This window comes from Equus caballus, chromosome 3 (assembly GCF_041296265.1).
Source record: "Equus caballus isolate H_3958 breed thoroughbred chromosome 3, TB-T2T, whole genome shotgun sequence".
NCBI classification, from domain to species: Eukaryota; Metazoa; Chordata; class Mammalia; order Perissodactyla; family Equidae; genus Equus; species Equus caballus.
This window is the reverse complement of record NC_091686.1, coordinates 46,959,548-46,983,617: the sequence shown is the minus strand read 5'-3', so window position 1 is coordinate 46,983,617 and position 24,070 is coordinate 46,959,548. Positions and strand designations below refer to the sequence as shown.

General features: G+C 36.3%; 1 protein-coding gene across 1 annotated transcript in view; it reads right to left on the bottom strand.

Moving 5' to 3' along the window:
* Positions 1 to 24,070, bottom strand: part of STPG2 (sperm tail PG-rich repeat containing 2) — a 521,818-nt gene that overhangs the window by 487,046 nt on the left and 10,702 nt on the right. The window contains 3 exon segments of the mRNA XM_023637683.2: positions 3,683 to 3,795; positions 17,737 to 17,901; positions 20,920 to 21,078. Of these exon segments, the coding sequence (XP_023493451.2) occupies positions 3,683 to 3,795; positions 17,737 to 17,901; positions 20,920 to 21,078 (437 nt within the window).

Below are 24,070 nucleotides of genomic sequence, written 5' to 3'. Positions count from 1 at the left end.
AGAAATTGAGGAACTCTCAAGGATTCAAATATATAAATGTTTATATAAGCAAAGAATATTTTTACACCATTTCCTGCTTAAAAAATATGCAATAATACGATCATCTGGGTATGTCAAACCAAAATATTCTAAACTTTGTAAAATGCATTCATTTATGTTGTTTAGTTCTGCATTTTCCAATTCAGAGAACTATAACAAATCTATTCTAATAAGGACAGCAAAAAAGAAAACAGGATGTTGGATTTATGTCATGAGTTTAAACAAAAAGCCACCAAAAAAATGTTTCCTGTCTACTCTGGGGCCGGCCCGATGGTACAGCAGTTTCGCACGTTCTACTTCAGCGGCCTGGGGTTTGCTGGTGTGGACCTATGCATTGCTTGTCAAGCCATGCTGTGGTAGGAGTCCCACACATAAAACAGAGGAAGATGGGCACAGATGTCAGCTCAGTCTTCCTCAGCAAAAAAGAGAAGGATTGGCAGCAGATGTTAGCTCAGGGCTAATCTTCCTCAAAAAAAAAAAAGTTTCCTGTGTATTCCGTTTACCATAAAAAGCCTTTTAAATTTCAAATCCCTTGGTATTTCAACTATTACCAAAATAAGAGGAAAATAGTCCTATGCTATTTATATCATAAAACAATCAGTAAAAGGGCATAAAGAAAGATCTTTGAAAATGAAAAAGAAGCTTATTTTCATTGATATTTACATGACCTCACGAAAATAAGAAAATAAACAGTGATTAAGAGTGCAAGCTTTGGGGGCCAGTCAGGTGGCAGAGTAGTTAAGTTCACACATTCCGCTTCAGGGGCCTGGGGTTCGCCTGTTCGGATCCTGGGTGCAGACATGGCACCACTTGTCAAGCCACGCTGTGGTAGGTGTCCCACATATAAAGTAGAGGAAGATGGGCACGGATATTAGCTCAGGGCAAGTCATCCTCAGCAAAAAGAGGAGGATTGGCAGCAGATGTTAGCTCAGGGCTAATCTTCCTCAAAAAAAAGAAAGTGCAAGCTTTGGAGTCAGGCAACCTGACATGAATCCTAGCATTGCTACCTCCTGTGGGACCTTACACAAATCACCCAACTTCTCTAAGCTTCAGATTAGATTCTTCACCTGATTGGAAATAGTAATAACCAATTCTCCAGGTTGTAATGATTAATGTAGACAATATATGTGAAGTGTTTAGTGCCACACATGGCCCATAAAAAGTACATAATAACTGTTAGCTATCATTATTACAAGAATTATATTTAAATAGGTTATGCTGACTATACTATTTTTTCTATTCCTTAAACAGAATTTCAAAAAAATCTCATATTAAACATTTTTAATGAACATAAGCAGATTAAAAAACAGATAATAAAAAAACAGGAAAACAAATGCTTGTTACATAATTGCTATTATTTTCTTTGTTTGACAATGCTACGATTTAAATATGCATTTAATATCTTACTTCACTGTTAAATGCTGACTTCACTGATTTTTTTTCACATAAAATTCAACAAATGAACATGTTTTCAAAACCCCAAATAGTTTAATGGATAACAAATTTATATTTGCGATATCAGAAGGGGCACGTATCATTTAGGTCTGCGTCTTTCCCAAAAAGTGACCTGAAAGCTGCATTTTCCATTTACAGTGGCCAAGTACCTGCACTTTTATACCACAGCAAAACTCCCAGAATAATTCTGACTCAACCAATAAGATAAAAAGTCAAAAAAAAAATGGTAGAAAATGTTAACTGCCAGACAGAACCGAGACAACTCCAAATAAAAGGTACAGTGAAGGCACCAAAACCAAAGAGCGGACAAATTCCGGCGATGCTGACAGAGTGAAGCAGTCTGGGATGCCATCTCTATGGACACATTCCTACAGGCAAAAGTGAAAATACAAGGAGAGGAAGAGAAGAAACAAGAGAAACAATAAAGATCAAGGAGAAAGTAATATTAAAAAAATAGGAGGAGAATGGGAGTGCGACAGGGTTGGAGAAGTACACAGTACTGTTAGGAAAACACTACCAGGCAAAATCAGAGCAACACGATTAGATGGAGTCTTGGTAATGCTCGAGGTACTTCGTCAGAAGTGCAGTGGAAGGGATGGAAAACAATCATCACAGAGCTATATGCCTTAAAAAAGGTTAATTTTGCTTTATGTTAATCAAACCTCAATAAAACCGACAGGCAGGCAGACAGGCAGATAGACAGAGACAAACTGACAGATAAGCAAAGCAGCCAAACTAAAAGAAGAAAAGGATAAGATGAGAATACTAAATAACATACGCCAAGGGGATGAGCAGAGTTAGAGCATTTGATAGACTTTGTTCTGTTCATAAGAAAGACAAAGATACTGTTTTAGATCCCATTGAGCTAAATCCACATGTTAAAGTTCTAGTGTAAGTAATAAAAGAATAAAAATTCAAGGTGTATCTCCCATATTAGGGAAGTGAAAAAATGAAAAGGACTCTAGAATAGAGTATAAATTCCCCCAAACAAGGACCACGTTTTATTCTTTTCATTTTCAGTTACTAAATTTAGTACCCCACACAAGCACGAATTGAAATGTTCAACAAATGAACAGCAGCAAGCAGCAAGCAAGAGCCTAAGCTATGTCACTGCTGGTGTACAGAGGTGTCTGGATCTGTCTAGCAAACTAACTGGATAGGTAATCACTGTGGGTCTTCTCACAAGAAAACTCATCCTATGAGAGAGAATCAGGCAGATAAGCTGGACCCTGTTAAAAAAAAAATTAATCATGGGGCTGGCCCCGTGGCCGAGTGGTTAAGTTCGCGCACTCCGCAGCTGGTGGCCCAGTGTTTCGTTAGTTCGAATCCTGGGCACGGACATGGCACTGCTCATCAAACCACGCTGAGGCAGCGTCCCACATGCCACAACTAGAAGAACCCACAACGAAGAATACACAACTATGTACTGGGGGGCTTTGGGGAGAAAAAGGAAAAAATAAAATCTTTTAAAAAAAAAATTAATCATGAAAAGCAGTGGTAGATCTTGAGGACAACATGGTATTTGTTACTCAATTTTGCCTTTCATGGATTCATGTCTAAGGCTTTACTGTAGGAGAAGGAGAAAATAAAGATAGAAGAGTTATTATGCCAGAAATATATTTCCTAGTTAAACTTCATAAATATTACCTCCAACCTAATGTTATAGTTCTGACACACACTAACTGAGAATGCCTTCTAAATCCATCCTGTAGTCAGAAAAATGGATACCAGAGCCAGGGACAAGATGGAGAATCCTGGGTCACCCTGTTTTATATTTTCTCTGATCTTTTGTCTATTGTATAATCAAAGACAGTACATTTTAGTACTTTATACATGGGCTGTATAATCGAACAGCCTCAGTTAAAGTCTAACTTTGCCACTTAAGAGCCACACGATCTTGAATATGTTATCTTCTTTGACCCTTGCATTTTCACTGATAAAATAGCTATAACAATAGTAATTACACAGGAACTTGCGAAAATTAAATAGGTAATACACGTGAAGCAGGTCGCACAGGATCTGGCTCACAAAAAAAGCAACAGTTTTCATACAGGTTACTCCAAAATAAAATTCCTCTTGGAGTTTTTCATACTGATTTTTTCTTCATAACAGCATAACCTAGTCTAAATTATTAGAATACTTTATAGTCAAGAACTACATTAAAGGTATACTATTCTTTTTTACTTACTGGACTATATCATACTGTCCAGGACCAGGCCCTGACTTTATGGGTAACTCTAGTCTTCCCAAAGAGTTGCCAAAATGTATCCCCTTGTATTTCAAAGTTGCATTGGAAAAATCCTGAAAAAAAAAAAAAAGTGAAGATGAGACATAGTTTAAATAAGTCATGAAACAATGTTTAACTTTACTTAAGTCTGAAATAGGGATAGCCTTAGTCAAGGAGGTTCCACTGGAAAATGCTAGTCTTCCCTGATATATCTCAAGCTAAGTCATCACCGCTGTGCCCCATCCCACTCCTGAGTCGGCCAAGATTCCCAGGAAGTGCCTGTAGTTCCAGCATATCCTCCACCAATATGAACAGCTTTGCTCTTGGCAGTAATTCAGCGATCTAACACCTTAAGGGCAACGAAAATAAGCTCCTCATCATTTACAAAAGGGAGGGAGGCAGAACTGTATGATTTAGGGAATGGGAAAGCCATGGCTTAATTAAATAGAAATTAAATTCAAATTCAAACATCACCAGCAAATACTAGATAACTTCTAATTACCTGCTATTTAAAACTATAACATATTCATGTAACATTTTTAAAGAGTAAGAAATACATAACAATAAATTAAAAACTACCCCCAATTCATTTTATTGTTAATGCTAGAGGTCAGGATCAACCTTTCATGACAAAGAAATTTTTGTGACATGAGAAATCAACAATCATCTTTCCTTTACATTCACTATAACAAATGTCAAAATTAAGCATGACCCATTAAAACGTTTACTTTAGACAAGTTAAAGCACCTGGCTTCATTGGAAGCTAATAAAACAATAAAGTCTAATACAAGAACAGTAGCCTCTTACAGGAATTCTCTTCTGTTGACCTAATAGATTCTAAATTGAGCAATCATTTAAGAATTGTTTAAAATTCTTTTTTAAAATCTCATTTTTTAACTGATAGTAAAAGGTAAACTCTAGTCTCTTTAACTTATTTTTTAATTCACATTTGTAAAAATATAGTTTTAAAATAAGCTTGGATTATTAAAACAATTCTGAATAAAATCCCCATAACATAAATTTATAGTTCAACTACATAAAACAGTGTATCAGTTGTTCTAGGTGACTATTACTATTCTAGAACAGTAGAAACAATCTCTCTCAATTACCATTAAAATAATATTAATAAAATAAATAGTAATATTAGTAATTAAAAAGCATAGTTCCAGTTTAAAGTGTTGAATCAACTCCACATCTGCCCCACTCCCACCAAAATTTCAAAGGAAGTGTATAAAATAGACACAAATTATCAGTGCTACAAACTAAGAGGCAGTATCATTCACATTCCAAAACTTCAAGGAATTTCTGGAAAATATCGCACAGCAGAGACAAGAACCAGAAAAAGACCTCACTGCATACAAAAAAAAAAAAAGAAACCCTCAACTGAACCCTGTTAATGTCCCCAGAAAGGCAGAAATTGGAGATAAGGATGGACTCTCGGGTAGTGAGTAGGGAGCAATTCTCAAAACTACTAACAAGCTTGGAGATTTGCACTAGTGCCATTAAATAAAGTGATTAATGAGAACACTAATACCCACTCTATTCTTGGTATGAATGATTGAAAACAAATTGGAAGCACTGCCACTGACCCCTAATGAGGCCAGACTCTAGTTAGAGAGACACTGCTCCAGAAAGCTTTGGGATGCACAAAATCCAAAAAGAAGCTGGTACAGCACTAAAATTCCCTACTATGGGAAAATGCCTTTTACTATCTATAGCTTACCACCCAACAACTAGCCCTTAGATATTATAAAATACAAACACAATAAAACTAAACTTTCCATTCTACACCCACCTGATCTTAAAGAATCAAACAGGGGCCAACACAACCTCTGACAGAACTTTGATGTTTGCGTGAAGTGAAATGGGACCTTCATTTAATCTTTTTTCATAGATGCAATCTCATAGAGAAATTGATTTATAATGTTTCTAAAGCTTCCCCCTGCTTTGACTTTAGTAAATTCCCTTGCTTGGGGTAGTGGAGGATGCTGGAGCTGAGAATGGAGAAACAAGGAGTTACCAGCTATTCCAAGTAAGATTTAGACATGTTTGGGAATGTCTGGTGAACTAACAGAGCAAATCAAGCAGAAGGTGAATGTGAAAACTTACCCTACGAGAAGCAGCTAATCATGATGACCCTCACCCAGTGAGAAAATCTTAGTGTCAAAAGCGTGGCAATACTAATAGCCAAGTATTTTCTGTTGACTGAATCTGCCTCCTAATAGACAGTCCCCACTGGATGTCAGCCTGTGTCCTATAGAGTGCAAAGGTGTTATGATAAAAATCTAAAAGACCTGTTTCATTAAAACACTGGTAAAATTTAGCGCTACTTTTAGACCCATCTAATACAGTATAAGACAAAGAAAGAAGAGCATTACCCCCCTCACTCCACCCCAGCTCATCACACAGCTTTAGCTGTGATCAAGCACATAGGTGGAAATTCCCAGCAGAGAGCACCATCTGGCAGAGACTGAAGTGCCTGGTGGAGCAGTAGCTGTCTCAGTGGAGACAGACTTGTTCAGGAGGATGGCTGAGATGGCCCCTGAGGAATTCTAGAAACACCTGGGAAGGGGAACTTGGCCAAAGGCTGGAGGTCCTGTACATCAATAGGAGGAGATAACATACATACATTTGAGTTATTAACATAATTATGACTCTCTTTAGTACCTACAATCCAACGAAGCCCAGGAAAATCTGCTATATAAATAAAAAGCATTAATCTTTATTTCCACTAGGAATATTTCCAGCACTGTAAGTGGTCTCAATGTGTTTAGATTATTTATATGAGGATCCTTTCTAGTGAATTATAACAAAAACAGCAGAGCGATATTTTCCCCTCTTCACTATGGACATTCAGCTTTAACATATGAAGCTACAACACTATAAAGCACTATATCAAAATAAGATATTATTATTATTATTGTCGTCTAGTTGATACATGATTCCTAAGCCCAGACCCTTGTCAATCCTAGAAGAAACAGAGCTATGAATAAAAATTGAAAGAGCTCTCCCACCAATTTCTACAACACATCAGGTGTACACTGCTTTGGCATCCCTCAGTATAACACAGAAGGAAATGAGGCAGTCAGATCATCCAAAGGCTTTGAGTCTGAGGGTGTAAAGACAAATGTTCTAACACCTCGCAGAATAGCACAGAAAAATGGCGCAGCCTGACATGGCAGGCAGAGCAGTGTATGGTATAGAGGAGTAGGGGAAGAAACACGGCATCCACTAGAGCAGCCAAAAGCACCCTGTGCCTTTGGGTCGGTGGCAACTCCAAAGACTGCTGCCCCCTATAGCGCTTCTGGAAAAGAAAGGATGCTAAGCCACACAGCAATTTCTCCTGGTAAAGTAAGTGTTCTGGGCTGTCTTTCAAATGGAATTACCTAATAGAGCCATGGGTTTTAAAGTATACATACAGTTTTGATGGTAGGAAGAGCAAACTTTCTCATTTGTGTTGTACTCTATTTTTTCTAAGAAATGAAGCAGAATTTCATAATTCGGCAGACTTTAGGCATAATAAGCAGTGAAGTATACAAATGTAGAACTTTGTTCTTATATAATAGCCATATTAGATATGTTAGATATTTTATATATTTCAGGAAGTATATCTAGTACATTGATTTACTATAGCTTATATATTTGTAAAAAAAATCAATATTTTAAAACAGAATATTCTGATAAATCATCTTTTACATCGCATTTTTATAGCCTAAAAAATACATGTTATGGTTTCATATTAATCCTTTTAACACAGCATTTCAGGACCTTGAGCAGAACTATGTCCAAGAAGCTTCCTTCAGGTTAATTTATATTGTTGTGATTTTTGTGGTTCAACTGCTTAACAATTCTTAAGGTAATCCAGTAGAAGGAAAGATTATACATATACATACACACAGACCATTCAAAGACATTAGCTAAATCCTTTTCCTATGTATACACTAAAGTTCATTGCATTTAAACCATGTGAGTTGACAACTTAACTACTAACTTCTGCAGTACTCAGGTAAGGGCTCAATCAGAAACCTAATTTAAAACGCTTTTAAAAATACAGACAGAAAATGAAGAAGAAATTGATGCACTCAGCTCAAAATCACACTCTCTTTATATCAAGGAGTGTTGACAATACCAACTTCAAGGTCACTGTCAACTTGAAAAGTCATTAGCAAATAAAATATGACAATTCAAGCAAACTCAGCATGGAGTGGCATTATTTTATATGAATGTTGACAATGAAATGAATGAAGAAGGGGCTATGCAACTTCCCCCCATGTATTTTCTATAATTAAGGATGGAAACAGAATTTATGAAGTCCCAAAGTGCACCAATTCAAACACTAATGGACTGCTTTCCAGTGTGGCAGCACGCATGCAGTTCCTAGCAGGTTATCATAGAAATATGTCAGTGTCATAATTCCAACCACAAACTGCTTGTGAAATCCACCTCTGAAAAGTAGATTTCTAATGGTTACCTGAGCTCTTCTAAAAAACGGAGAAGGACGCTAAATTCTGTAATTCAAAATGTTACACAAGATAATACAGAAAGAGAATTTCTCTTTACAGATTAAATATAGCTAAAACTTATTTGTTGGCTAGAGTCTTATACAATTCAATTTCAGAGTTGCTTCTATCTTGAAGCTATAAAAGATACGTCCAGCAGTTGTTATTCACCAATTCAGGGAAGAACAACAATAATTACTCATCTATTTGATTATCTACTTAATTTTCTAGTAAAATTCACATTCGGAAACTGAGCCCACATATAGTATTATCTCAAAAAGCAGCTGAAGATATATATAGAAATATCAGAAATTTAGATGATATTTGAATTAATGTTACTATAGTATCAATTTCACAGTATTCTGTGAAGAACTTGTGTTTTTTTTCTGCAGGAAAAACAAGAAAATAAAGTCTTCAGCTACTAAGCTTTGATACTCTATCTCTAATTCTCCCAAATTCAAGATGGAGATTTCAAAAATACTGCAATTCAATTCAAATTAAACTTATTGAATCATCTTGAGTATTAAGAACTATGTCTTTAATTTATATGTAAATCTATATTTTTACATGTTTTCTTAAATTATATCTAGATTTTTATTCTAATAAATACAAATTGGATTGACTCAATAATAACTAAAGTAGGTCATCAAATAAACTGGACCTATTAAAATCGTGGAATAAGTTTCCTTCTTGTTTCCTTCTTCTAGGAATAATAATTTATCAAGAAAGAAATCAAATTTTATATGTCAAAGAAACGTTTATTCATATATGAAAAAGGTTTTGTACATCTAGGGAAGCTTAGAGGCACTATTCTGGCCTTCTAATAGATGATATATTATTCCAAAACAAAGAAATAGTATACATAAAAAATGTAATTTTAAAACAAGAATAACATTTTGAGATTTAAGTTAAGAGTTATCAGAGAACTGTTTAAGCTAAGGCCAAGGATCTGACTACTGTGAAAAAAGAAAATACTAGTTTCAACACATTAAACCAACGTTCTTTCCCAGGATATTTTGGATAAGGAAGCTTAGCACAAAGAGCTTAAGCAACTTGGCCAAGGACAAGTAACTATTAAATGGTGAAGCCAAGAAACAAATGCAGGCAGTCTAGCCCCATTACACCACCTCCCACAACTTTCCTTTATCTTGGACAAACTACACTGACACCAGACCAGAGGACTTCCATTAATTTCACTGTAATTTTTACAGAATTTATCTCCATTGTTCTTCTAAGGATATCTTACTCAAATATCTAAGACACTGGTAATGTCTGTTGATGATGAATAAATATTGTGATATTAACAGTATGATGGGACAGTCAAGGCCTGGAAAACCAGATACAGCACAGAGAGGGGGAGCAAAATACTCTTGGGACAAAAGACGCTACAGCCAGAAAGAAACAGGAATTCTCAAGGTAAGAACAGAAGACATATCTATAACTTACAATATCCTTACTCTTCATTTTACCAGAGGTAACCTGGTTCTTCATAAGTTTTATAGCATGAAGCAGTCCATCAGGTCTTAAACTATCTGTATTTGAACATAAAATGTATCATTTCTAGTATGTTCCACAATCAACAGGAATCTAAAGGAGGAGTTACAAACCAAAAATAAAATAATACTGGCTTATGTATTTACCTTTACCTTTGTTCTTTATTTCTTTGTGTGGATTTGAGCTATTGTTTAATGACCTTTCATTTCAGCCTGAAGAACTCCCTTTAGTATTTATTTTAGGGGGTGTACTAGAGATAAATTCTATCAGTTCCTGGTTATCCAGGAATGTCTCAATTTTGCCTCCATTTTCAAAGAATAGTTTTGCTGATTACAGAATTCTTGATAGGCAGTCTTCTTTTTTCAGCACTTCGAACATATCATCCCATTGCCTTCTGGCCTCCATGGTCCCTGGTAAGCTAGCTGTTAATCTTATTAGGAATTCCTTGTCACTTCTCTTGCTGCTTTCAAGATTTCTTTGTCTTTTTCTTTCAATAGTTTGACTGTGATGTGTCTAAGTGTGCATATCTTTTCAATTATACTACTTAGAATTCACTGAGCCTCTTATATCTGTAGATTAATGTTTTTCATCAGATTTGGGATGTTTTCAGCCATTATTTCCTCAAATATTCTCTCTGACTCTTTCTTTTTCTTCTCTCCTTCTAGGATTCTCATTATGCATATGTTGGTACACTTGATGGTGCCCCACAATTATCTGAGGTTACGTTTATTTTCTTCCTTCTTTTTTCCTTCTGCTCATCAGACTGCATATCAATTGACTTGTCTTCAAGTTTGCTAATTCTGTCTTTTGCCAGTTCAAAACCATTATTGAATCCCTCTAGTGAATTTTTCATTTCCATCATTGTACTTTTCTATTCCGGAATTTCTACTTGCTTTTTTTTCCCTATAATTTCTGTATCTTTATTGATATTCTGTATTTGGTGAGACACTGTTCTTATATTTTCCTTTAGTTCTAGTTATACATAGCTATACATAGTTTCCTTTCCTACTGTGAATATACTTAAAACAGCTTATTTAAAGACCATCTAATAAGTCCAACACCCTGGCTTCCTCAAGAATAGTTTCTGAGATTATTAGGAAGATGGTGGTGTAGGCAGACTCTGAACTCACTTCCTCCCACAGACATAACCAATTTACAAAGATTCGTGGAACAATTACCCCTGAGAGAAAACTGAAAACCAGATAAAAAGAACCCCTGCAACAAGGCTCAGTCCTGACTGAGGTGGAAGAAGCAGAAATTCCTTTCTGAAGAGGAAAAAAGCCATTTTTGCAAGTCGCAGCACTTCATAGCCAGTTGGGAGCAATCCTAAGGTATGTAGCCTTCCCTGGAGGAGCCAGGGACCTGAGCAGGGGAGTGTTACTGCTATAAGCATCCTTTGGACTCAGCACAACCAAGACAAGTGTCATAATATCTGGCTTTGCTGGCTACTAACAACAATGGGGAACACCCCCAGAAAAGCTATCAGACATAAGGGGGGGGTGGTAAGCTGGCTCTAAAAGGGCCTATGCACAAATTCACCCATTTTGCAAAGCAACCTAAAATGACAAGAAAAAAAGGTGCACAGTCCTTTGGCGAAAAAACACTCACCTGGTAGGCTCTGAGTGCATCGTGGTGAGATGGGAGACCTCTCCAGGGACTGAGACATTGGTGGCAGCCATTACTGTGACCTAGTACAGGCGTGCTGACACAGAGGCAGGCAGACAGATGCCATTGGAGTTCTTCCTCCAGCCTGTTAGCCCAGGGTCTGCCCCAATTTAGCACCAATTTAATCCATCTCAGCCAGGGTGGGAAGCTTGCCCTAGGGACTGGCCCCACCCAATGGAAAACCCTCAGGCAACTTGTGGGCTACATAGGCTGGGTGTCTGGATCCTCTGCAGCCAGGTGAGCGAGTCTACCTCTGTGGGTCAGGGCACGCATGAGGAGCAGGTAGAGTGAGTGGGGCATTGGTGGAGTGTGTGGGGCCTCTGCAGTGGGGTGACTGGGTCCACTTCACTGGGTCATGACATGTGCAAGGGGCAGGACTGCATTTACGGTGTGTGTGGCCCTGTGGGTCATGGGGTTTATCAGCTGCAGAAGACTAGTACTTCTTAAACAGCCACATAGGGGATCGGCCCCACCTTCCAAAGCCTGAAACAATTGGATGCTCCCATTCCAGGGGCCAGCCCAACTCAGCTGAAATAGTGAGAGAGCTAACAACAGCCTCACAGGCCAGAGGCCTAAAGCAATAGTAAGCTCCTGAGCCTAGCAACCAGCCATGTTGAGGGCCTACTGACTTAACAGGAAAATTTCAACAGGAATGTGCTATTAGACCTTTCAGCCAACTGTGCTCAGGCTCCCCACACTCAATAAAGTGACTGAAGGCTTCACAGCAGCCACACGCAGCTGAAGATTACAACCAGCCAGCCAGGGGAACAGCCTAGCCTCCCTGGGCACCTGCAGCAAGAGCAACCCTGCCACAAAAGATGGACACATGTAGCCCACACAGGAATCACTCTCAGACCATTTGGAACTGGTGACAAGAGAGAAGGACACTGCTGGGCCTCATGAGGCATCTCTTACATAAGGACACCTCTCCAAGATCAGAAGACCCACCTAATACATATATATAAGCACAGAGAAAGAATCAAAATAAGGAGGCGAAGGAATACATTCCAAGTAAGGGAATGGGACAAAACCCCAGAAAAAGGACTAAATGAAACAGAAACAATCTACCTCATAAAGAGTTCAAACAAAAACTCAAAAGTATGCTCACTGATCTTGGGAGAAGAATGGATGAATTCAGTGAGAACATCAACAAAGAACTGGAAAACAAAAAAGAATCAATCAGAAATGAAGAATACAATACTAGAAACAAAAAAATTCACTAGAGGGACTCAATAGCAGTGTAGATGATACAGAAGAATGGATCAGTGAGCTGGATTAAAGACTAGAGGAAATCACCCAGCCTGAAGAGATAAAAGAAAAAAGAATTAAAAAGGACAAGAACAGTCTAAGGGACCTCTGGGACAACAGCAAGCATGCTAACATTCCTATTATAAGAGTCTCAGAAGGAGAAGAGAGAGACAAATGGGCAGAGAACTAATTTGAAGAAATAATGGCTGAAAACTTTCCTAACGTAAGGAAGGAAACAGACATACAGATATAGGAAGCACAAAGAGCACCACACAAGATAAACCCAAAGAGGCCAAACTAAGACACATTATATTTAAATGTTAAAAATTAAAAATAAAGAGAGAATTCTAAAAGTCCCAAGAAAAAGGCAACAAATAACATACAAAGGAAACTCGATGAGGCTAATAGGTGACTTCTCAGCAGAAACCATACAGGCTAGAAGGGAGCAGCACAATATATTTAAAGTGCTGAAAGGAAAAAATCTACAGCCAAGAATACTCTAGCCAGCAAGGTTATCATTCAGAATGGAAGGAGACATAAAGAATTTCCCAGATAAGCAAAAATCAAAGGAATTTATCACCAAGAAACTGGGTTAACAAGAAATGCTAAAGGGACTTATTTAAGTGGGAAAGAGAAGACCACAAATAGGAATAAGAAAATTATCAAAAAGAAAAAAGGCAATAAAATCACTGGTAAAGTCAAAAATACAGTAAAGTTAGCAGATCAACCACCTATGAAGATACTATGAAGGCCAGAAGACAAAAGTACTAAAATTACCTATTTCAATGATAAGAGGGTAATGGATACACACACACAAAAAGGGGTTAGATATGATATCAAAAACATAAAATGTGAGAGGAGAGTAGTAAAAGAGTAGAGCTTTTAGAAAGAGGTCAAACTAAAGAGAATATCAACTTAATATAGATTGCTATATAAGTAGGTTATTCTATATAAACCTCATGGTAATCACAAACCAGAAATCTATAATTAATATACAAAAAATTAAGAGAAAGGAAACCAAACATAAATACTAAAGAAAACCATCAAATCACAAAGGAAGAGAGCAAGAGAAGAAGAAAGGAACAGAGAAGAACTACTAAAACACCCAGAAAAAAAGTAACAAAATGACAATTAGAACATAGCTACTTTAAATGTCAACAGACTAAATGCTCCAATCAAAAGGCATAGGGTGGTCGATTGGATAAATACACAAGACCCATATATATGATGAATACAAGAGGCACATTTCAGTCCTACAGACACTCATAACCTGAAAATGAAGGGATGGAAAAAGATACTTGATGCAAATGGAAATGAAAAGAAAGCAGGGGTAGCAATACTTCTGTTAGACAAAATAGACTTTAAAACAACAACTGTAACGAGACAAAGAAAGGCACTACATAACGATAAAGGGAACAATCCAACAAGAGGATATAACTATTGTAAATAACAATTGGGTCAATGAAGGAAAAAAGAGAGAAGGCTCAAACAAATAAAATAAGAAATGAAAGCGGAGAAATTACAACAGATACCTCAGAAATACAAAAGATTATAAGAGAATACTATGAAAAGCTATATGCCAAAAATTGGATATTCTACAAGAAATGGATAAATTCTTAGAATTACATAACCTTCCAAAACTGAACCAAGAAGAAATAGAGAATTTGAACAGACCAATCACCAGTAAGGAGAGCAAAACAGTAATTAAAAATCTCCCCAAAAATGAGAGTCCAGGACCAGAGGACTTTCCTTGTGAATTCTACCAAACATTCAAAGAAGACTTAATACCTATACTTCTCAAACTCTTCCAAAAAATTGAAGAGGAGGGGAGGCTTCCAACTCATGCTATGAAGCCAACATTACCCTGATACCAAAACCAGACAAGGACAATACAAAAAAAGAAAATTACAGGCCAATATCACTGATGAACATCGATGTAAAAATCCTCAACAAAATACTAGCAAATCAAATACAACATATTAATACAACAGTACATTAATCAAATACAACAATACATGGTGATCATATACCATGACCAAGTGGGATTTATTCCAGGGATGTAGAGATGGTTCAACATCTGCAAAGTAATCAACATGATACACCACATTAACCAAACAAAGAGTAAAAATCATATGATCGTCTCAATAGATGCAGAGAAAGCATTTGATAAGATACAGCATCCATTTATGATTAAAAACTCCAAATAAAATGGGTATAGAAGGAAATTACCTCAACATAATAAAGCCCATATAGGACAAACCCACAGCAAATATCATTCTCAATGGAGAAAAACTGAAAGCTATCCCTCTAAGAACAGGAACCAGACAAGGATGCCCACTGTCACCACTCTTATTTAACATAGTATCGGAAGTCCTAGCCAGAACAATCAGGCAAGTTTACAAGTCAGCTTGCCTTCACTTCCTGCTTATGTAGAGCCTCAAAGTCACCTAGAGGCGAGAGCTTTGCACCTTTCTCAAGTCTGTTTTTTGCAGTGATGGGTTAGCAATTATGAGACTATTTTCAGTGTTTTATAGGATTAAGCAAATAAGTAAATATATTGAGGATAATGGGAATGAGGTTTCTCATTGTGAAAGAAGGGAGTTCAAATATGGAAAAGGAGAGACTAGAACAAATCTGTGGTGTAGGATTAGAATTGTAGGTATCAGTATAAACTCAAAGTTTTCAATAGACAGATAGACAAGAAATAAGTATAAATTTCTAACTCTGTCCAGTGAGTTGGCCTGGAAGCGACGACACCTCAGTAGCAATGCATGCACCTAGTGAACTGAACTTGTTTTGAAATACCATTCTCCACGAAATGGAAGTAGGGCTTCTTGAAAAAAGGGCTGATTCCAAGGCTGGGGCAAGGAAAAAAGTCAGGTAACCCTGGAATATCTTATTGTGCCAGAAGGTAAGGAAATGCTCAAAGAATGAACAGGATATGTCAGAAAGACAAAAGCAGCAGCTTGAAAGGGCTCCCAAGGGTCAAATCTGAGGTAATTTAAACCTCAATAAATAATGAGAGTAATAAATAATAACTCCTTGAGTAAAACAGGAATTCATGAATACATAAATGGGCAAGAAGATAAAACTCTCCTTTATAGTAAAGTGTCAACAATAAATGTTAATGAAAACATGGGTTTAGAAAACCACCAAAGACATACGCTACAAAATAAATAGCCTGTACTCTTCAACGAAAAGTCAAGGTTACAAAAAACAAACAAAGACTGAAGAACTGTTCCAAATTAAAGGAATCTAAGGAAACATGATAACTAAATGCAACAATATAATACCAGATTGGACTCTGAACCAAATTTTTTTGTTTTTAAAGGATATCATTGTGATAATTAGAAATATTTTTAAAGATCTGTAAATTAGATAATAGTCTACATAAATGAAAATTTCCTGAGTTTGATCATTGCATTGTGGTTATAAAAGAGAATGTCTTCGTCTTAGGAAACTTACATTGAAGTATTTAGGGGTAAAGGGGCACCATGTCTGAAACATATTCTCAAATTGCTTAATAAAAATAATAATATAAACATGTAGAAAGAAACAATGATAAAGCAAACATGATAAAGTGTTAACTGCAGAATCTGAGTGAAAGGTATATGGGAATTCTTTGTATTATTCTTACAACTTTTCTATCAGTTTGAAACTATTTTGAAATTTAAAATTACTTTTTAAAAAAGAGACTTACTGACTGGGAACAATGAATGAATTAGATCTAACATATCCATACAGTTAAATCTGGAGAATATAACATCAAGTAAAATAGCAAGCAACTTACGTATCAGATAATACCATTTACTTAAATTTTTAGATCACATAATATATATCGTTATTCATGAATGTAATAAAAATTTAGTGTTTACTTTGGAAAAGGGAAAAGAATGGAGGGAGGGAAACTGGGTAGGGTAATAATTGTAATAATGTATTTATTTTAAAATATAGCTAACTCAAGTGTGATAAGATTCTAATACGTGTTACATGTGATGGCACGTACATAGGTATCTGTTATTATGTTTCTACTATTCAATGTGTAATTATATAAATTACAATAAAAATTTTAAGAAAAAACTCTTAACAATTCAAAGAATCTAAGACTCCAAAATGCCCCAGTATTCCTATTGCTGCAAGCTAAATGGTTTCTGAAGGTGCTTGAGCCTAAGTGCAAAGATAGAGACACATAGAAATAAAAAGTTGAGTATAGGGCGAGAAGGTCAAGTCAAATCCTGAGAAAATCTATTCTTTCCCCAAGGTTTCTCTTGAGCTGCTCCTTAAGTCTACATATAATTTTTGCCATTTTCCTCACCAGGATTACTTCTTTCAGATCTCATAAAAGTATAAAAGACAACAGGTACAAAGCATTATGTACTTAAATCAGACATACTATCTACATTCATACATAACTCATACATTTCAACCTGCTGAAAGAAATTTTGACTCAACTCTGGCCAGGTTTGAAATTTAAAACCTGGATGAGATGGATCTATTATATTATGTTTTATATTTTAATCAGAGAGAAGCTCCTTATCTTTCTTACAATCATCTGTGAAAGAAATAATGCTTATACTATAAGATTCAAATTCTTTTATAAATAAAATGCTCTTTTTCTCTTTCAAACTCAGGCAAAGAATATCTATGTATTGCATACGATTATACATTGCAGCAGACACGTCTAGGAAATTAAACTGCTTCCTCTTCCTCCTACCTACAGTTAGACCATATTTCTACATTTCCCAGCCCCCTCGGCAGTTAAGTGTGTCCACGTGACTGAGCTTTAACTCCCAGGTCTGGCCTACAAAAATCTCCTGCTAGCAATCCTCCATCCTCTTTCGCCTTCTGCCAGCTGGATACAAATGACACCAGGGCCCTCGGGGACGACAGGAACATGCATGGAACACGCCTGTGTCCCTGAATCTCTACATGGAGGAAAGTCTCTTATCAACAAGGAACAACCATATGAATGACAAAAAAAGAATGTTGTTGTATTAGGCCACTGAGATTTGGGGGACTCTTTGTTACCACAGTTAGTGTTACATTAACTGAAACATGCATAATCCTAAACAATCTCCCAATTGTCAATATGAAATGCATTATACTCACAAATTGAGGTTTGTAGTAGGCTGGACCTAGCGTGCTGTCACTAGCAGGTGGAAAATGTTTTATAATACTGCCATCCTCCTTAATATGATAACCATATGACTGTCCACAAGAAGGAATTGAAGGAACATAAACACTTCTAGAAACTGTAGGTGCCCTGGAAATTTTCTGTAAGGAAACATTTTATACGATTTACTCAAAGGCAAGAGAAGGAATGAAGAACCAAACATTTAAAATTTACTAAAAGGCAACTATTAAATATTGACTTACTGAGTTTCATAATATAAACCAAAAATGTTTGTTTTATCAAACTAATTTATTTATTTACTTGGAGGGTTTTTTGGTGAGAAAGATTGGCCCTGAACTAACATCTCTTGCCAATCTTCCTTTTTTTGCTTGAGTAAGATTGACAATGAGCTAACAGCTGTGGCAGCCTCCCTCTATTTTGTATATGGGATGCTGCCATAGCATGGCTTGATGAGTAGTGTGTAGGTCCACGCCCATGGGATGTGAACCTGCAAACCCCGGGCCACCAAAGTGGAACGCAAGAACTTAGCCACCAGGCCAACCTCTCTATAAAACTAATTTAAAAGAGTGAATTCAAGTCTCACCTCATCATATAAACCAAGATTATATATACCATTACTATTGAAGCCACCTGAAGAGGCAAGGAGTCTCTCTCACTCGGCTCAGTTATTTATCTTGCTTAGTAAAGCAAGTATTACTGATTTTAAAAACAGGCATTCATTACTACAGTTACATCAACAATCAGCAGTTCAAAGAGGCTACTTGTGCTTTCTTATCACAGTGTCTGCCGAGCAAAATCAAATTTTATATTTTTCTGTAACATTTCCTGGCTTCCTTCCTTCCCAGTTCCTGACTTATCTCCATATTACTGGTGCACTGCATAAATATCCTAGTTATGCAAACTATGTGGCAAGGAAAATGTCTATACTGACAAAAGGAAATAAAAAACATAAAATATAAAATTGACTTTATGTATATGCAGCTATTTAAGTTATGTGAAATTACATATGTGTAGAAAGTCATATGCATACATGACTTAATACTGAAAGGAGCTGTGCAAAAATTAACAGAATTATCAACATAAGAGTCAGAAATTTTAGGGTGATTATCCTTTCTTCAAAATTTCCTTTAATGTAAAATATCTTATAATTTAAATAAAAACAGGAAGGAGTAACATACGTTAGAAATACTAGCATAAAATATATCAAATAAAATAACACACTTAAAAGATTTAGTTATCCAGAAAATTATTTATTAAGGATATATTGATCCTCTGTAGTTTCTGAATAAACAAATAAATGCTAGAGTTGAGTACACTCACGCCCAATACACAGTTATGTTATAAACACACCATCCCTGGCAGAATCTTACCTTTTTTATCATCAGAGACAACTATTAAGTAGTTTCAGGATACTTCAGAGACTGATTACCAAATTAAAAAAGGAAAGTATTGAATGGTTTCCCCTCCATTCACTGCTTCCAAAAATTATTTGCACAATGTCAAGACTCTCCAAAATATAGCCCCTGCCTCTTTCTCCATCCTCTATTTTTGCTATAGATCCTGTACTCCAAGTATTCCAAAGAACTGAACACACCACGCTATTAAATACTCACTGTCTTTATTCACGTGGTTTTTCTCTGCCTGGAGCGGTTTTTCCCATTCTTTTTAACTAGTTAGCGAATCCTCCTTCAGGATCCAGTTTGATTGTGATATCTCCATTCCCTCCAAAAGCTCTCCACTATGGGCTACTAGTGAACATTTTATTATGATATATGTTTATTAAAATAGCACTTCATCAACTGTTTCATGCTGAATTTCATTCATTACTTCCCTGTTAAAATTACAGATCCAAGGGAGCAGTCACTTGTCTTCTATGTATTATCAGAGCCTAGCATCCTGTCTGGTACACAAAATGACTCAAAAAATGTCTGAGGGTCAGCCTCGATGGCCTAGTGGTTAAAGTTCAGTGTGCTCTGCTTCGGCAGCCCAGGTTCAGTTCCCAGGCAGGGAACCACACCACTCCTCTGTTAGGGGCCATGCTGTGGCAGCAGCTCACATTAAAAAAAAAAAAAAAAAAAAAAAGGAAGATTGGCAACAGATGTTAGCTCAGGGCAAATCTTCCTCAGCAAAAAGAAAAATGTCTGAGAAACCCTTGCATGAGTAAATAAATATTTACTTTGTCCCCACACATGAAATAGCTGATATTTAAATACACTTATAAACCTTAACCTCATTGTCATTGCACTGACATTATTCAACTGAGTACTTAGCCCTAAAATATCCTCCTAAACCACAAACTGATTAAAATTTAATTAATATGAGCTATGTGAAGGAGTTACAGAAAAAGAAAAGGGAACCACTCTAAATAAACCATGCCCCAAATCTGCTAGATTATATTATTTATTTCAAAGGGGTAGGCCTTTGGTATAAAAATTATTCATTATACAACACAAACCTACCCTTTTAAACATATCACCTGCTAGTCTCCTACACAGATTCTTAGCTCCAGTCAAAATAATTTCATTGTCCTCCACAAGATCCCACTTCTCTATCTTCACTCATGTAGCTCTCCTTGCCTGGAATGCATACTCTAACCCTAGTTTTCAAGGCCAGCCTCCTCTATAAACCCTCTACCAAGTACACTCCCATAATGCAGTAGTCCTCCTTTAAATTCCTATGGCATTTAATTGCATGCTCATTCATTTAGTACCTGTCACATTTCATCTTGCATTAGTAGTAATCTATATATCTCTCACCCACCTAAATTTTAGGCTTTTTTATTTCAGGAATCATTTTTTAAATTTCACGGTATTATTAACAGTAGTTAACACAGATTTTCCTCTCTATACATATAGGTAAACCACTCAGGTGGTTTTTAAAATCTCCCTTACTTTTGGTTCACCATAGACACTGGAAATATTTATAGATTTATCAAAAGCCAAAATGAAGTCAGATGTTTATACAGTTTAAAACTAAAGTTTATAAACATCAAGTACTCATTTAATTATAAAATAACTACAATGTGGATAGTAATAAACCTACTAATTTTTATAGTAAGCCTTTTTAAATGTACTTATCACATAAGACATTAAATCTTTTCTGTTTTATTTTAACTAAAAGAAATGTAATTACAAGCATAATTTAAAACAGCAACGTACTGAGTGAAGATGCTCTTTAGCCTCTAGTGCTTTTCTGTTCACAATATCTAACGTTCCGGGAAAGGACTGATCATAGCTTGCTGGTCCTGGACCATCTGAAATAAACTTCTTAAAACGTTTCTCCCGGTTTTGTAAACTATGGCCTCCTTTTATGTGATACTAAATTAGAGGAAAAACATTATGAAATAATTAAAAGCAGCACTTTAATACCTATTTGATGAATATTACATATTAATATGAACAAATAGTTTCAAATCCCAACCTGAGATAGTTAAAGCTCTTGACTGAAGACATAGTTCTAGCAAAAGAGGATAATAAGAGAAGACGACAATTACAGCTGTCAATTTTAACTCTGAACTCAAACTAAAATTTATCATCCTTAGAGAATGCTAAGAGAATGCAAAACTCAGTTTTAAAACAGGAATCAGAGGCAAAGGAATCTCCAAAACTGTAGAGTAAGAATAAAGAGAGTATGTATATAGGCCCCTGGAGAATTTGTACCTCTGAAACAAGCTAAAAATGCCAGCACTCATGCTGCAAGCTAAAAGAAAACCTTCCAAGCTTGTTTAGGATTAATTATTTTCATCAGTAACATTTTGGTCATTTCCAGGGACATTGATGTAGGCTTACTGGCAACAGCTTGGTTTTATGCATGAGTTTTAAACATTGTTTATTGCAGAGAAGGCACTAGGAGGAATCTTCCATGCCTCTCCATGCCACACATTTGGATTTTCTAGAATCAGAAAATTATCAATCAGCTAACAGCCAATTAATTCAGATGAAATTCCATCACACTAGTTTCAACAAACAGTCACGGTGCAGTCATTTCAAAGATGATTCATAGTAATAGTGGTTGGCATCTGATTGATCAGATAAGTTTTTTTAAATTTATTGATTTACTGCAGACCTTTTCACATGCTGTGTACACGTCAGCTGTTCACAATCACTATTAACTGAGCCTATCTCTAGTTTGCATCTTATTCAGCTGCATTCAGCTTTTAAGAAATACACAAAAGAGGTCTGCTTTCAAAACACGAGTCAAATTATATTCTTAGATAACCAGTTCACCACTTTATTACTGCTTTAAATAGATCACAATCCCCATGTTTAAAGAGTTGGGATCTTTAATAATAGACTTTAATGATTTTGCAAAAACATTAACATTACAAGCCAGATAAAAGTACAATCATGTGAGGGCCAGCCCCATGGCATAGTGGTGGGGATTAGTGCATTCTGCTTTGGTGGCCCGGATTCCTGGGTTCGGATCCTGGGCATAGACCTGCACCACTCATCAGTCATGCTGTGGTGGCGACCCACATGTAAAGTGGAGGAGGACTGGCACAGATGTTAGCTCAGGGCTAATCTTCCTCAGCAAAAAAAAAAAAGTAAAATCCTGTGAAAAGAGAAGACCTCCTCAAATTTTGATTCTTTGAAAGCAATTACCATAGACTCCATGATCTTACATTTTAAACTGCAATTTGAATTTATACTGAATACTTCAACTAGAAGACAGTAAAATCAATCTAATCTAATTTTTTTAAACTGGTACAAATTAACCAGGATTTTTTTTTCAGATTATTCATATTTTCATAATCACCAATTCTACTGACCTTACAAGAGGTTAGAAAAGCAATTGCCATATGTCAAATAAATGACCCAAAAATTATATTACCAAGTAATTATACATTTTATATGAAAACCTGTGAGAAAGTGGTCTTACTACTTCTTGAGTACTGCACTTTGTCTGTATGCTATGGTTATTGGATGAGTTATTACATTGTCAGCAACCTCCCAAGATTATAGGAGGCAGAGTCTCACCTGCAGGGTGAGGCCATGCACTGTATCACACATAATATTCTGTCATTCAGCTGTAGTGAGGTGTACCTCTCAGATCAAAAATCAAACCTAATTTGGACACCTATTCCCAGGCCTAGGTAATGAGAAGTACGAAACAAACTATTATCTGGACCCAGGGAGGAGATCCTCACATCTAGAACCATTCTCATGCAGCAAGGAATAAGGCGGTACCTGCCATGCAGAGACAGGTCAGAAAGTGGAAGAGAATAGAACTAGAAAACATAGGTGAAATTTGTACTGACCCTTTGGAGTGGGAATCACCCTAGGAAACAAAATATGGACAGAACAAGGGATGTGACTTAACAGGCTAATTATCTATCAAAGGGTCAGAAGACCACACTGTCAACTTGATTCTTCTGCTTCTTTTACTTTCTTTTTTTTAAAGATTTTATTTTTCCTTTTTCGCTTCAAAGTCCCCGGGTACATAGTTGTGTATTTTTAGTTGTTGGTCCTTCTAGTTGTGCATGTGCGATGCCGCCTCAGCATGGGCTAATGAGCGGTGCCATGTCTGCACCCAGGATCCGAACCGGTGAAACCCTGGGCGGCGGAAGCAGAACGCACATACTTAACCACTCAGCCCCGGGGCTGACCCCTCTTTTATTTTCTTAATTTCCTTTATGTTATTTTCTACTAAGCAAACTTCCTTTTGAAAAAAAATTAGCATGCTTCATATATGCTAAAAGAAACAAAGGAAAAGCAATTTGGCCTATAATTGAGCAAAAGCTGTAAAGGCAAAAAGTATACCCCACCCCGACCCCCAACTTTGGAATAGTGGTGACAACCATGATCGAAGTGAAATGACCATAAGAGAAGGACCAAATTGGGGACACAGTTTCAACTCCCAAATGTCCTGCTTTTATGCTGTGTTTCACAGTGGAGGTGCCTCTCAGAACTTCAACTCACACTTTCGGTTTTTTAAAACTTCATTTGAAGTCTCCAAATGGTATTTACTAAGGAATTGCTGATAGAAAGCAACATTTCAACCTATGATTCCGAAAGAAAAGTATAAAAGTAAATTGCTAAAGACTGGCATTAATTATCAATAAGATCATCCCTTTAATTATTATCCAATATATTAATTATTTACAGAATTAATATGTAAACTATGTCACATTACAAACATGCTTCCTAATTCAGGCATTTAAAACGAAACGGACTTTATTTTTTAAACTGTGATAAATTCACATTTCTTGAACTCTACAAGTTCTGCAAGACTTTAGCCTAAAACTACAAAAAAAAAATCAACAGCAATTAAGTAAATAAGTCATAAGCCATGTTTTAAACCAAGGAAATA